The sequence below is a fragment of the Bidens hawaiensis genome, unplaced genomic scaffold (assembly GCF_021521415.1).
Source record: "Bidens hawaiensis isolate Kalapana, Puna unplaced genomic scaffold, B.hawaiensis_p1.1 tig00023391_1, whole genome shotgun sequence".
NCBI lineage: Eukaryota > Viridiplantae > Streptophyta > Magnoliopsida > Asterales > Asteraceae > Bidens > Bidens hawaiensis.
Window position 1 is genome coordinate 43,521 of NW_027493661.1, and position 15,675 is coordinate 59,195.

The 15,675-nt window shown below is 36.7% G+C and overlaps 3 protein-coding genes across 4 annotated transcripts; 2 read left to right on the plus strand and 1 right to left on the minus strand.

The window, feature by feature from the left end:
* Positions 1 to 875: 875 nt before the first annotated feature.
* LOC143567329 (uncharacterized) lies at positions 876 to 4,521 on the minus strand. Its single transcript, XM_077053777.1, has 9 exons — positions 3,896 to 4,521; positions 2,981 to 3,110; positions 2,333 to 2,892; positions 2,174 to 2,254; positions 1,983 to 2,081; positions 1,776 to 1,889; positions 1,605 to 1,688; positions 1,451 to 1,522; positions 876 to 1,360 (listed from the first exon to the last, which is right to left on the minus strand). Exons 1-9 carry the CDS (start codon positions 4,211 to 4,213, stop codon positions 1,100 to 1,102), a joined length of 1,719 nt encoding a protein of 572 aa, XP_076909892.1. The 5' UTR covers positions 4,214 to 4,521; the 3' UTR covers positions 876 to 1,099.
* Positions 4,522 to 6,530: 2,009 nt separating this feature from the next.
* LOC143567323 (uncharacterized) lies at positions 6,531 to 9,577 on the plus strand. Of its 2 annotated transcripts, XM_077053772.1 has the most exons (8): positions 6,531 to 6,677; positions 7,448 to 7,628; positions 8,095 to 8,167; positions 8,258 to 8,437; positions 8,635 to 8,732; positions 8,821 to 8,909; positions 8,997 to 9,170; positions 9,268 to 9,577. In XM_077053772.1, exons 1-8 carry the CDS (start codon positions 6,664 to 6,666, stop codon positions 9,437 to 9,439), a joined length of 981 nt encoding a protein of 326 aa, XP_076909887.1. In that variant the 5' UTR covers positions 6,531 to 6,663; the 3' UTR covers positions 9,440 to 9,577. The 2 variants fall into 2 exon arrangements, with proteins under 2 accessions (XP_076909887.1, XP_076909886.1); XM_077053771.1 differs by lacking the exon at positions 6,531 to 6,677 and having other exon boundaries at positions 7,416 to 7,628.
* A 2,853-nt stretch (positions 9,578 to 12,430) lies between these two features.
* Positions 12,431 to 13,790, plus strand: LOC143567334 (uncharacterized). The gene is made up of 2 exons (XM_077053783.1): positions 12,431 to 12,531; positions 12,599 to 13,790. The coding sequence occupies exons 1-2, from the start codon at positions 12,431 to 12,433 to the stop codon at positions 13,788 to 13,790; spliced, it is 1,293 nt and encodes a 430-aa protein (XP_076909898.1).
* Positions 13,791 to 15,675: the final 1,885 nt, after the last annotated feature.

Sequence of the window (15,675 nt, forward strand, 5' to 3'; positions counted from 1 at the left end):
TGTGCACACTATAATATAACAATTCTTTTAGATCAAAAGTAGAAACATAAAATATAGACCCATAAAGTCAAAATTATAAAGCCAGCACCATGTATGTTATAAATTATAATACGTATAATCCAACAATCTTTTAACCAAATCCACAATATCAGAGTCAAGTCAAGTCAACTAAATTTAAGTTAAAAAAAGGTTCTCAATAAGATGAAAATTGGGTTGAAAAGTGTTGTTTAGATTTTCGTTTTTCTTTTTTTTTTATCCTTTTTTTTAAAATTAAAATGGATTCAGTATTGTTTTTATATTGGCTAAATGTGATGACTGGTGACGGAGGTGGCTCACAATAGAGGTAGAGGCAATGGTGAAGATGGGGTTGTGCCGACCAATTTGGACCTTTTTTAAAATATAGTATATATAATGATTAGTAAATGTATAGTCATAAAAATATTTACAATAACGAGAGAAAAGAATAATATTAGATATATGTTATATATGAAATTCTAGTTACATATATATTTATGTAGTTTACTAGTTATATAAATTAAATAATTAAACAAACAATGAGTAATAAATGAAATGGGCCCAAGCCAAGCTCGAGCTCTAAAAATAGCTCACACTCACACACCGTTAAAGAGTCAAGCTCCATTGAGCTGAGTTCAAAGCTAAACGAGCTAAAGTCAAGCTCACACGAACTTAATTTTGACTCGGCTCATATGAAACCCAACTCATATATCACAAAGTTAATTACATTTCTAAAAGTACGCATGAATTGTTTTATCTTAAAAATCCATAAACTTGTATTGTTTTGTAGGCAATAAAATTGCACAAAATCAACATAATCTTTTGAAACTATGCTTCTGATTCTAAGCTCAAACAAAAATATTTATAACTATAAAAAAGAATGAATAAAGCATTTATGAGATTAGTTAAGGGGACCAAAACTGGAATATTAATATCCGAGAGCATTAAGTGTCCATTTAAATTGGAGCTAGAGTTGTGATGTTCACTGTACCATGACACAGACACCTTCAATTCATTATTAACATACATTCATGATCAATCTAATACACAACATTATTTACAACTCCATAATTCTCATTCATCATCACTGAGACATCCGATGTTTCGTTCCTTTCTTCTGAGGTAATTTAAACGGTCCCCAACTTTTTCTACGTTTTGAGGTCTCACTAAATAAACCCGAAGCAAGTGCTTGTTTAAGCCATAACTCAAACTCCTCATCTTCATCTGCCATTTTAGCATCCAAATTCCATGGATACCGGCTTGAGTTTGATCTCTCCGGTTTCTCCAGCCCAACCATGTTTACATGAAACGTGGGCCGGTGCGTGTTCGGCCTACAACCCATTCCCTATACCATTTCAAATATTAATATTACATATTAACGTGTATACATAGTCTTGAAATATTATATTAACCAAAACATTTTGATTGCACCAACCTGGCAAATGGCCCATTCTGAAACATCGAATATCTTGCTCTCGGCACAAACAAATGCACGCGGTATTTCCATCTAAATCACCAAAACATATAAACAAAAGTACAAAACAAATTGATTTAAATGACAAGATTTCAATTCTTGAAAAGGTACAAACCTTGTTAGGACGATCAAAGCTGAGGGAGCCTTTGTACTCCACCCACCCGTCACCATCTTTGGCTTGATGATATTGACAGCAATCCTGAAACGAATTAAGTTTTGTTAATTTAATATTTTGCATTAACTGAATTAAATTCCTTTTTTTTGAATTTGAAATGAAAATTCTCACCTGACACCATCTTGCCTTAGACTTTATCCTACTTGTACATATCCATATATGTGAATGTCCACATTTTGTGCATTGTATTCGTCTCGATTCCACAGAACAATAATCAGGATTCTCCTGCATAAAGCCACACGACAAATGTAAATTTGTAATCGACATATAATTATATCATTTTGACGGTTCATATATGTTTTATGGTTTTGTGTATACCTGATTGGAAGTACTAGGAGACTTGTGAGACAGTGTTCTCGATTCTTTCTTTCTCAATTGTTCATCATAGTCTCTTTTCTTTAAAGAATCAGAAAGAACCTGAAAATTTGTTAAAAATAATAAATTAGTCATAAATAAATATTAAAAAAAAGTTACTTAACAACTAGTGGAAGAAACAAGATGAAGGTTACCTCATATGCACACTGAACCTTTTTAAAAGATTCACTTGCGAGCGGGCTCCCCATATTTTTATCAGGGTGCACAAGCATGGCCTGAAAGAAACGGGCGCGTAAGACATAACAAACTTTATAAAATAATCATGAAACAAAAACAAAAACAAAAAATTCTACCTTTTTTCTATATTCTTTCTTCAACAAAACAGCATCAATTTTCTTATACCGCGATAAACCTAAAGCTTCATAATGATCCACACACGCAATAATTCTTTTCATCTCATTAACAGCGTTCACATCGCTTTTCACCACAGCCACCGGAGCCGGCTCCTTCGGTTTGTTGGGTTTGTCAACAACAACCGGTGTAGGATCTTGTTTTTTGTTTAATGATTCACAAGATTCGACCTTTTCGGGTTCAACAGTCGGTTTCACTTCCTCTGTTTCATCAGTAGTAGTTTCCACCTTCTCGGGTTCGTCATTAGGAGCAAAGAACTCACTCTCGGGTCTGAACTCATCTTCAACAAACGCATCGGGAAAATTCGGCTCTTCAAATTGTGTTTTTTCACTCAAATTGTCACACCACTCGAGGATGCGGTTTAACGCATCGTTCGATATGAAAGCAAGATTAATCGACACCAAACATCCCGACCATCCGACTTGAACTTTTACATAATGTAGAGCATATAAGGTTGCAACTAAAACCACCAACCTTGCATGTCTTCTGGAAAACAAGTAGCCTGCAACAAGAATAAAGTTTCAATTACACAATAATCAGAAATATCAGATCAATTTCAAGCTTTTAACACGCAATGAAACAGTACTTACCTCCAACAATAAATAATGTGCCAGTGATCCAAAAGTTACCATACATCCACAGGACCAATATTGCAATTAACCCTACTATAAATACACCAGGAGTATGGCCCAAATAATGGATAGCACAGGCAGCAGCACCCTAAAAAGTTTAATTAGATTGTTAATTGCATGAAACTAAATAGAATAGAGATTCTAAATTTCCAAAAATAAACAGGTCAAACATACTTTCTTGATGAATCTTGGAATCAAAAGGGATGCAAGACAAGAATTTATAAATTCTTGAAAAGGTGGATTTTTTACAAAGTAAACCTAATCAAATCATATATCGCCTAATTCTGGTAACGGTATGCCAATAAACCTTAATGTATATTCTATCTACTAGAACTTACATCACAACTTAGCCATCAAACCACAAGGAAATAAACTGCTTGTAAACAGAATAAGATTCTAAATGTCCAAAAGTAATGAGGTGTGAGATATACTTTCTTCATGAATCTTGGAGCAAAGAGGATTTAAAGCAAGATTTCATAAACTCTTGAAAAGTGGGAATTTTTACAAAGGAAACGTAATCAAACTATATTTTTCCTAACTATGACAACAACATTACAATAAACCCTAATTTGCATCACAACTTAGGTATCAAACCCAAATTAACTAAACAATTTGTTAACAACATAAAGATTCTAATTCCCAAAAATAATCACTTTCTTAATGAATCAAAGGGATCCAAGCCAAGATTCCATAAAATTCTTGAAAAAGGTCAAATTTTTATAACTTCCCATACATAAAACAACACATAGAAAACAAGATTCCATAAAATTCTTGAAAAAAGATCAAATTTTTATAACTTTTAATACCTAAAACAACACATAGAATGCAAGATTCCATAAAATTCTTTTCAAATGTGAAATCTTTACAACTTACCATACACAAGACAACACACAAGAGGCAAGACATTGATGTCAACCCAAGAAAACAACTCCAAATAATAACCAGCAGTGCAGCAGTACCCAACCCACACAGCGATCTAGATCCACGAACCATACACTCCTTCCACCTAACCATAAACCACCACAAAATCTTAACCAGTGTCTCACACCCTCTGCACACAGTGGGCCAATGCCGAGCAATTGACCCAGCAACTGTATCCTTAAAACAAGATGCAAACTTTATGGCAGAGTAACAATGGGTTTCTGATAGAACCCATTTCAAGACTGGCTTAAACATCATAATGTCTTCCATGGTGTTTCTATAATTCGTAATAATAATAATGATTTGAAATGACAAGAAAAATTTGTACTTGGTGATGACCCATGTAGATAATAATAATAATAATAATATTAAAATAGGTGAGTCTTCTTCTAGTTGGTCGGATCTTGAAGAAATAAATAGGTGAAATGAGTATTAAATTAACCGGATCAAAGGGGTACCTTAGAAAGAAAGAACTTTAGGGTGACTTTTGGGTTCAGGCAATGCTCGTGAAAGAGAAGGAGCAGTAAAAGGGATTTCAGGTCCGTGAGACTGGACAGAGGAAGAGGGTGTTGGGGGGGGGGGGGGGGGGGGGGGTATGTATGGGGAGTGGAGGGAGACTATTTCATTCGGTGGCTTTTTTCTGTATAATGAATGGATATATCATATTGTCATTTGAGTATATTTGTTTTTTTCTCAATAGTATTTGTTTGGGTATAATTGTGAGATTTGGTTCGTGCTTTGTGGTGGGTTTACATTACTTGAGCGGTTTTTCAACCGTGGTATATTAGGCGAAACTTTTTTTTGGAATCGGTGTGTTCATTATAGCAAACGAAAGAGAATTTGAAAAATATTGTTGTAATATGGTCGAAGTGGTATTAAAATTTGTTTGTTTTGTTGTTGATATGACGGGAATTCGATCAGTATTAGCATCGGTTTATTACGAAGCTAAAGCTAGAACTCGCTACAGCAAATATAAGAAAAAAAATAAAAAATAATAAATGTTGGATGATATGTTCATTATTTTATTACTAGTCTCATCAATGAACTAGTAGTGTGACCAATTCGATCACTATTTTTTGTTAACTTTTTGAAATTTTAAGAATTGTGGTGTAATTTGTAATGAGTTTGGGATCTAAAACTAACAATTTTGTAACAAATTTGAGACTTAGACTTCTTGTTCATTACAAAAATAAGCTTCTACTTTACATTTCTTAAATCAATTTGACTTTAAATGTGTGACATGAGCTAAATCGAGGACCATTTATATAACTAGTTATTTATTATGAACTAAAATGTATTACATAATTTTGAGAACAAATAACAAAGTAATATTTTTGTAAGTCAAATTGAGATTCTTTATGAAAATTTCATTTAGCAGAACTTTGATATATAAAATCATATCATATGTTGACTTGTGTTAAAATAAAAAATAGACACTAACAGCATTTCGAAACCTATAGGTGTCACAAACTAATCTATTAGAGATTTGGCACTTTTTAATTTAATTTATGAATTATTATTCTAGATTTACATCATACGATTTCTATTTGATGATCGTCTTCTTTTAAAAAGATGAGAATAACAAAAAGTAAAAACTAACAAGACACTAACAAAAGTTCATCGAAATATAATATTAAAAGGGGAGCCAAGATTTGAGAATGCCATCAATCTAACCAAGAAAATTTAAAATTCTTTGTGTCTTTGATCCAATTTAACAACAAATAAAATAAAATAGTATCTTCTACTGTATTCAACTATTCATACGTGAGCAAGTTGAAAAATTAGCATCTTTCCCGTTTTCCAAATAAACCAGATATACATATTAGGCACACATAAACTTACAATCACCTTTATTTATCAAGCGGTTGACAAGCACATGAATCAAGTTAATACTACGGCTGCTCTTAATTTGCTCGCGTGTGTACTAGGATTTTTTTTAGCATAGTTATTGTTGGTTAGTAATATCATTATTACTAATGACAAAGATTAATAGTTGCTTACTAAATGTTATCTAAAAGTGAGAAAGTTGAAAAAATAGTTAAAATTCTATGTAAATCTAAGGCTTTTTTTTTGTTTGCTTTTTAATTCAGAATGTTTGTCACAAACTTGCGTTTACTTTAGAAGAATAATATATCATTACAATCATTGAAGTTGAATGTTTAGGTTGATTAAGTCACTAAAGTGTATAAAATTTTCATAATACTTCACACTAAACGTTAAACTTAAAAAAAAAATCACTAAATTATTCATCAACCATAATACCGGTTCACTGATCAAAGCAGTTAAATCAAACTAGAAACTAAAAAACCCAATAGCACTAGATTTACCTTCTAAATACATGTATACATTTTGTGACACAAAAGTTAAATAGTATGTTGTTAGCGTTGTCTTATTTAAAACCACAAACAAATTATTACCCTTTAATAAAAAGCAAAAAAGTGGGTTTTTTGAGAGGGAAAAGTAGTAATTTTTAACTGATTATTATCATAAAAAAGCAACCTGGCCCCTGTGACCGGTACCAATCATCGACGTGGACTCCATGAATCCCATAGCTACCAAACATCCTTTAATTCAATTATTAATTTACGTGAACCCAATTGTTCTTCCGATCTAATTATATAATAATATTTACAGTTTCAGGAGCTGTTTGTGCATCCAATTTGGCCAAAAACGGGATCTCGGTTACCATATTTGAATCCGCTAGAGGACCCGGTGGACGTATGTCCCGGAGAAGGTACTGTTAATAATTATTTGCAGAATTAGACATAGATCTCAATTTATGTAATTTGATTGATCTGTATATAATTATATTTTTTTTACCGAATTTTAGGGGTGTACACGGTCCGGTTTGGGTCGGCTTTGGGCTAACGAAACGAAAAACAAAAACTTTGGTTTTTGAGTTCGGATTGGGTTTGGTTTTGGGTTTTTCGGTTTTGCCATTTGAGCTTGAAAATGACGGGTAAAGAGAAATTGGGCGAAAGTCGAATGAAAAGCCAAAATTTCGGATTTGGGCTAAAATCGAACCAAAACCAAAATTTTGTTTTTTGAGTTTTATATTTCGGTTTTTAGTCGGGTTCGGTTTTTTCGGTTTTATCATTTAGGCTTAAAATTTTTGGGCCGAAAAAAAAAGTTAGCAAAAATAATGAATTTAGGCATAAAATTTTTTGTTTGTTAATAATTTATTTGATTATTTTACGTTTGAGCTAAAATATTTGAGTTAAACTGTATATTAAATTATTATAAATTACTACAAATTTAAAATAACAAATGAAAACTATAAGTTTGGTTCGGTTGTATTTACATGCAAAACCGAACCGAAAGTTCGGTTTTTACGAATGCATAAAACCTGACCGTCGGTTTTTCTCTCGTCTCGGTTATATCGGTGTTTTTTCGTTACGGATCGGTTTTTTCGATTTCACGCACAGACGTACATAAAACCAAACCATGGGTTTTTGTTTCAGTTCCGTTTTTTTTTGGTTTCATGCGCACCCGTATAATATGCAGAGAAATTGCTGAAGATGGGAGAGAATTGTACTTTGATCATGGGGCACCTTGTTTTTCTACAAGCAACGCTGACGTGGAGGACATGATTAAAGGCTGGGAAACAAGAGGTCTTGTTGCTGAGTGGACACAGAATTTTGGATCATTTGATTTCATTACTAAAATATTTGTCAATTTGGAAAAGGTTAGCTTCTTATTTAATCATAGTTTATTACTGCAACTAGGCCACCAATTGATTTCAAGTCATGTTATGAGTTTTTAAATCAGTGTATTAGCTGGTGAGATTGAACTATCATATGCATCATCATTCATGTCTGAATGATTCTTGTTATTATTCTTTATTATATCTTCATCCACATGCTTGTTTGTTAGAATGATGCGCACAATCTATTGTCAACATACATCTAAAACTCACAACTTTGATATTAAAATACATTATTCTCACATGTGACATGACTTGCTCTATATTTCCATGTTGGCATGTTTCTTGATTGATTATAGATAACTATAAGATGCAATGCATATCAAGTTTTATTGCTTTTGTTAGCATTATATAATATATTCGCGCACTGTGCTTTCTTTTATGATATTAATAGATAAACAAAGTTATAAAACCAATTAACCAATTATATCTAAACCGCTTATTTTAGGAAGAATTAAACAAGAAATATGTCGGTATGCCAGGAATGAATTCTATATGCAGAGCTTTATCACAAAAACCTGGTGATGTGTTTTTTTCTTTAAAGTTTTAATAATCAAGTTGTGAGCTTTAACCTCGAATGCTGACTCAGACTCACTTGCATCTTTCATTAGGTATTGAAAGTAAATTTGGTGTTATGGTTGGGAGTTTGGAGTGGTTGGAGAATAAGGATTTATGGTCTTTAAAAGATAAAGATGGACATGATCTCGGTCAGTTTAACGGGGTGGTGGCATCGGACAAAAGCACATTTTCTCAAAGGTTTACACAAGTTTCTGGGAAGCCACCTCCACTTGGTATAATAATATGTGTTATGCGACTTTTAAGTCAGTTTTAATCAATTAGTGTAACATTATCAAAATGCTAAACATCATGAATTCTTTTAAGGTCAATTTTAATCCATCTTATACATGTATCCATTTTCAAACTGTCACATACAGACATACCAAACGTACATGTCATGACCTAGTGTTATTTTACTGTTAAATCATAGACCTGAGTTTGGTTCCGGGGCTTGCTGACATCATCAAAGACGTTCCCGTTAGACCATGTTTTGCTCTCATGTTGGCATTTGAAAAGCCTCTGTCTTCAGTAAGATATCTATTTATGCTTATCTGCTTCCCAAACTACATAAGTTTTTAATTTCAGTATATTGTGTTCGTTTTTATTTCTGCTTCAGATACCACTTAAAGACTTCTCATTTGAAAATTCAGAAATGCTTAAGTGGGCAATTTGTGAAAGCAGCAAGCCAGGACGGTCAACCTTCAGGTCTTTATTCTTCTTTAATTTTTTCATCATTTTTTAAAAAAATAAATAACTAAATAATTACATTTTTTCACATCATTATTGTCACAGCGAACGGTGGGTATTACATTCAACGGAACAATATGCAGAAAATATAATAGCTAAAGCTGGACTTCAAAAGCCTTCAAATGCAGCATTAACCGAAATCGCTGAACAACTATTTCAAGAATTTCAGAGAACTGGACTTGATATCTCTACGCCATTTCTCAAGAAAGCCCATAGATGGTATGTGTCCAATTTTCCAGCTTATTATAACTTCATTATCAATTTCAAATCTGCAAAAAAATAACCCGTTAACTTATGTTATGATCATTTGATGCAGGGGAAGTGTGTTTCCAGTAACAAGTATAGCAACAAATGAAAAATGCTTATGGGATGCACAAAAGAAATTGGCTATTTGCGGGGACTTTTGTGTGAGTCCAAATGTTGAAGGCGCGATCCTAAGTGGACTTACTGCTGCCTCTATATTTACTGAATCAGTAAGTCGTTTATAGCTATAGTCAACTGGTCAAACATGATTATTATTGGTTACTATCATCTCTTATTTGTTGAGCACCTTACAAATTTATATTTTGTAATTCTTTTATGTTACCTGCAATGGTAATACTAATACACAACAGAAAATTTGTACTCTCTAGTGTCATATATCCATTATTTTGTTGGCATAATATTGTTGGTGCATTTTGTGACCGTCGCTATGCAATTCTGATCAGCGGAAACGAAGTACGAAGTTAGAACAACTTCACCATAGGCGAAGTTATAACAACTTCGCCTACTGGCCCAAGCCCAAGCCCGCGAAGTTGTTTTGTCTATATATATATGTGTCTTGTTTAGGTTTGAGAATCCAGAAAGTTAGAGTGTTTTGTGATCAGTTTAATTGTCTAGAGAGAAACCGAGAGGGAGAGTCGTGTGGGACGGCCCGAGGTAGAGCTCACCTCGGGTCGGCCGTGTCTTTGTTTTCGTGTTTGGTATGTAACGAGTTATGATTATTATATGAAAGGATCTGCAGATTCGTTTATCCCGTTCTTGTGTTTGTTCGTGTGTTTATGTTTGTGTGTAATCGTGTTCTTCGTCTTCTACACCATAAACGAGTCTAGGAGGATTCCGCACTCCTAGACCTCGTGCGGATCTCGTATCGATCGGCGACGCCCCGCGCGGGAACCTACAAGTGGTATCAGAGCCTTAGGCTCTTATGCTATGGTTCGAGATCTGCGTTTTGGTGTTTCTGGCTCGTTTCTGATGCGCTTTTGGCCGAACAGCCGCCGCAGGCGAAGTTATGGGGTTCAGGCGAAGTTGTCGCTTAAATTTTAGGGTTTAGGCGAAGTTATTAGTCAGGCGAAGTTGTGGACAGGCGAAGTTATGGACAGGCGAAGTTAAGGAGGGGCGAAGTTGACTTTTAGGCGAAGTTGACTTTAGGCGAAGTTAAAAAAAAAAAAAAAATGTTTGGAGTTTTCGTCTGTATGGCCAGGTGTACACGATTATTGTGAGACCTAAGAAGTTGTTCCGTCAACGAGTGAAACTTGTTATCTCTTGGTCTTACGTGTGAACAAATACGTGTCAACTCTGGATATGGAGTTGAGGTTGTGAATGGGATATTGATTGAAACTGGATATTGACACATATTTGGGTGTTTGTGGGCAATGAAATAGTTGTTGTTCGAGGTTGACCAACTGAAGAAAGTCAAATTGAACTGAAGGTTTTCGTCATTACTAGATTGCGGTCAGAGCATATTATTTATGTTATTTTCAAGGCGTTCGAGAATTGGATCCTGAAACGTGATGCTTATTTATTAAAGTGAAAATTCTGGAACAAGTTGGATTTAATCGGGAATTAAAGTGTTTATGTTCTTGATCGTTATCCCTGGTGATTGAAGATGCTTCGGATTAATTAATGGTCATGTGTGTTAGATTCTGTCAAGGTGGTTTTGTGATGAAATTGATCATTTGATGTTGAGTAGTTGAAGATTAAACCTTATCGTATGCCGACGTGTTGGTGAAGTTGTGGAGGGAGCCCAATTTCACGTGTTGGTGAAGTTAGAAGAACTTCACGTGTTGGTGAAGTCAGAAGGACTCACGTGATTGGTTGAGATGATCAATTAGGCACGGGGATGCATGCATTTCAAAGACCTCAATCTATATAGTCGGAGAAGCTTACACTGAAGGGGAGATCTGATATGGAAGACGCTGGGTGATTGGTAGATTTGTGAAGCTACAAGACAGTTTCAGACACGGCTGGTTGAAGAGCAAACAGAAGATCATCAGTTAAGAAGGAGTCTGTTGGTGCATGTTTTGTAACAGATGATCTTTTGTGTTTGTTAGAATTGAGAGCAACGGTCAAAGGGGAGTCTGTTGGTGCATTTTGTGACCGTCGCTATGCAATTCTGATAAGCGGAAACGAAGTACGAAGTTAGAACAACTTCACCATAGGCGAAGTTATAACAACTTCGCCATAGGCGAAGTTGTAACAACTTCTGCCATAGGCGAAGTTAGAACAACTTCGCCATAGGCGAAGTTATAACAACTTCGCCTACTGGCCCAAGCCCAAGCCCGCGAAGTTGTTTTGTCTATATATATATGTGTCTTGTTTAGGTTTGAGAATCCAGAAAGTTAGAGTGTTTTGTGATCAGTTTAATTGTCTAGAGAGAAACCGAGAGGGAGAGTCGTGTGGGACGGCCCGAGGTAGAGCTCACCTCGGGTCGGCCGTGTCTTTGTTTTCGTGTTTGGTATGTAACGAGTTATGATTATTATATGAAAGGATCTGCAGATTCGTTTATCTCGTTCTTGTGTTTGTTCGTGTGTTTATGTTTGTGTGTAATCGTTTTCTTCGTCTTCTACACCATAAACGAGTCTAGGAGGATTCCGCACTCCTAGACCTCGTGCGGATCTCGTATCGATCGGCGACGCCCCGCGCGGGAACCTACAAGTGGTATCCAATACTGTTGGAAAAACTTTAAACATATATGACCGTTTTATTTTCTACGGGTTAGTCTTAGCTGATATATTTAAAGGATATATATTATTTGTATAGATAGTCATTATCTTATAGAATTGTATGGTGATTATGTTTCCTAATTAGAGGTAGGTTATGATTGTATTCTCTCCCTTTAACCCTAATTATTATCTTCTTCGGTCCACCAGTATTCCATTTCTCTCTTTCACTTTCACCTACCTCTTTTTCCTTTTTTTTTAAATTTATTTTATCCGATCCAGCAAATCCTAATCGGAAGCCATGACAAAAACTGATACGTCGACCTCATCCAATTCAAACCCAAACCCGTCTTTACACCCGGCATATTCCATCAACAATATTCAATCAAAAGTCCGAACCCTTGACGGCACTACGGTGACCTACTCGGCCTGGATAAAATTATTTAAGTTTCATGCAACCGCTTACCGGGTGCTCAATCATCTCGATGATACCCCTCCTCCGGCTGATACCGATCCTCTATACCCAGCCTGGAAAGAATTGGACGCGCTGGTCTCACAATGGATTTACAGTTGCGTATCAAACGAATATATGGAGCAAATTCTGGACACCGAGGCTTCGGCTCGATAAACTTGGCTGAAACTAGAAAAGCTGTTCCTTAGTAACAAGCGCGCAAAGGCTGCAGCGCTCGAAACTCAGTTTGTCAATCTCACGCTTTCCGCTTGCAGTTCCGTTGATGATTATTGCAAACAACTTAAAAATCTTGCTAATCAGCTTGCTGATGTGGACCAACAAATAACCAAAGAGCGCCTCGTGTTACAACTAGTTCGTGGCTTATCTAAGGAGTTCGACACAACTGCTTCATTGATTAATTCTCAAGCAGCTTATTGGGACACATCTAAATATATGCTGAATGACGAAGTCATCCGACAAGACGCACGGCAGCAACAGTCCTCCACGGTGCTTGCCACCACTGTCGCTTCTCCGCCTCAACAGCCGGCCGACAACAACAACCAATATCAGCAGCCCCGGGACCCCAGCACTCAATACACACAGTCCAGCATCCAATACAGGGGCCGTGGTCGAGGACGCGGCAATCAGGCATCTCGTGGCAAAGGATCACGTGGCCGTGGCTACCGAGGTAACAATGCGAATTGGGCTTTTCAAAATTCTATGGGCCAACAATATTATCCACAGTGGGCTTGGTGGAACACACCACCGTGCCCATACCCGACCCAGCCCAACTGGCAGCCCAACACACCTCCACCACTAGGTCCACCACCATCCGCCAACTACACAGGGTACCCAGCTCCTGCCACCTACGGTCCGCCTGGTTATAATGCTTTATGTCCATCCGACTTGAGTGCCGCCATGAACAATGTTAATCTCACTTACACTGACCCAACTCCACATATGGATACAGGTGCGGAGCGTCACGTCACTGACAATCAAGGTATGATTCATCACCCTGACTTATTTCCTGTTAACACTAAACTTTTAGTCGGCAACGGACAGTACTTACCAATTGAGGGCTCTGGCACTGGTTACCTACCAATACACAACCGTACCTACATTCTCCCTAACATCCTTTATAGCCCACACATTATCAAAAACCTACTGTCCGTCCGTCGTTTTACCCGTGATAACAATGTTTCTATTGAGTTTGATCCTTTTGGTTTTTCCTTGAAGGATCTCAAAACGGGAAGACTCCATTCGCGTCACAATAGCACGGGCGATCTCTATCTGGTCACTGCTCCAACATTACCACCACAAGCATGCTCCCTCACTGCTGCTACTCTACCTTGGCATGACCGTCTTGGCCACCCTGGCAAACAAGTTTTTGATATTTTGTCTAGAATATTTGGTTTATCATGTAATTCGAATAAGCTTTCTACCTTGCAACTCTTGTCATCTAGCTAATAGTAAACGATTACCTTTTCATGAATCTAATTCATTTACCTTTGCTCCCTTTGATATAATACATTGTGATTTGTGGACATCTCCCATAACCAGTAATACATGCTTTAAATATTACATGGTACTAATAGACAATTTTTCAAATTTCGTGTGGGTCTACCCTTTAAAATATAAATCTGAAACCTTCACCACATTTACCAAATTTCACCGCCTCATAGCTACCCAGTTCAACAAATACATTAAAACCTTTCAGTGTGACCTAGGGGGGGGGGGGAGTTCGATAACCATACATTCAAAAACTTTGCCCACCAACACGGACTCTTATTCCGTTTTTCATGCCGTCAAACATCATCACAAAATGGCCGAGCAAAGCGAATGATGTGACATCTGCCCCGATCCGACCCGACCCAGGTACCCGTTTCCCTTATCCGATCTCTTTCTTTTATGATTTAATATTTATTTATACTTATATTTTACTTTTAATAATAATAATATATATTTACCTTCCCGCCTCTCTCTCTCTTTCTTTCCGCCGTCCCGTCCCTCTCCTCTCTCTGCCTTCTTTTCCCTCTTGTCGCCGTCCCGCCCTTACGCCTTGTTTCCCTCTTTTTTTCTTAACTCTTTGCTTGTCCTTGTTCCTTCCCGCCTAAGGTTGTCTGCGCAGCTCCACGCGCCAGACTCCTTACCTGGAAGCCTGCGTGAAGACATCTTGTTCCTGCGATGCGTGAAGAGAACTCTTCTCGCAGCGCGCTAAGAATGCATGTTCTTCCCGCAATGCGCTAAGAATGTATGTTCTTCCCGCGATGCGCTTAGAATTCTAGTTCTTCACGCAGCACGCTAAGGATGTGATTCTTCCCGCAGTGCGCTAAGGATTGTTGTGCCAGCCTTCGCGCTCGCGCACTCAGCCTTCTCGCGCTTGACCCTTTAGTCTAGTCTTCTGTTTATTCTAGCCGTTTGCTTTTGTAATGTCTTTTCTTCTGAGCTGTTGACCTAACCTATCTAATGTCTGAATAGTTACTTTCGGCGCAGCATGCGTACCAACCCCATTGGTTGGTAGAAAAAGTGACTGACATTATCTTTTGAGATCTGCTTTTGCCATGCTTGACCAGTACCTTTATCTGAACCGCCCATGCTTTTTTTTACTGTTCCCTGACAGCTTTATCTTGCCCCCCTGCAGCTGCCATATCTTTTGATATCTTTTGCTTTTGGATTCTTATGCTTTTTGATATCTTTTGCTTTTTGAGATCTTTTCCCCTTTTCTAGGATTGTGTTCCCTAGGGTTTCTCTATAAATAATAGTATTATTTTTCCTAACACATCACACACAAAACACTTAATCTCTCCTGTTCTCTTGCTCCTTGCTCTCTCTGCCGTCTTCCTCTCTGCCTCCGTCTTCCTCCTTGTTCTTCCTGCTTTTCCGGTAGTATATATTATAATTTACTTATTAATTATGCTAACTTATAATCAAGACTTAAAACCAATCGTTAAAACAATAATCTTATTTATAGGTTAACTTGTGCTTGTTTAAAGTTGGCTCTTGCTTTATCTATCACCGCATCGTTTATCAAGTGAGTTATCTCGTATCTAATCCCTTTTTATTTTAAATGCTTTGGGATGCTCATGTGTTCATACAAAACTTGAGTCTTAAACTTGTTTTTGAACTTTAGTCGCGCAGTATCCCATGTGTTGAGGATGTTTACTTGGCTGTTTATTTGTATGTGTGTATCATTAACCGCTTTGTTCGGCCTATTCCGCAGTTCCGTTGGTACCATTAGTTGAACACGGGAGACCTATCGTTTACGGTTTTCTTTGTTTACACTTGCACAGATGTTTTCTCGTTTTTATGCTCAATTGGGAGCATGGATTGAACTATGATCTATGAACTATCT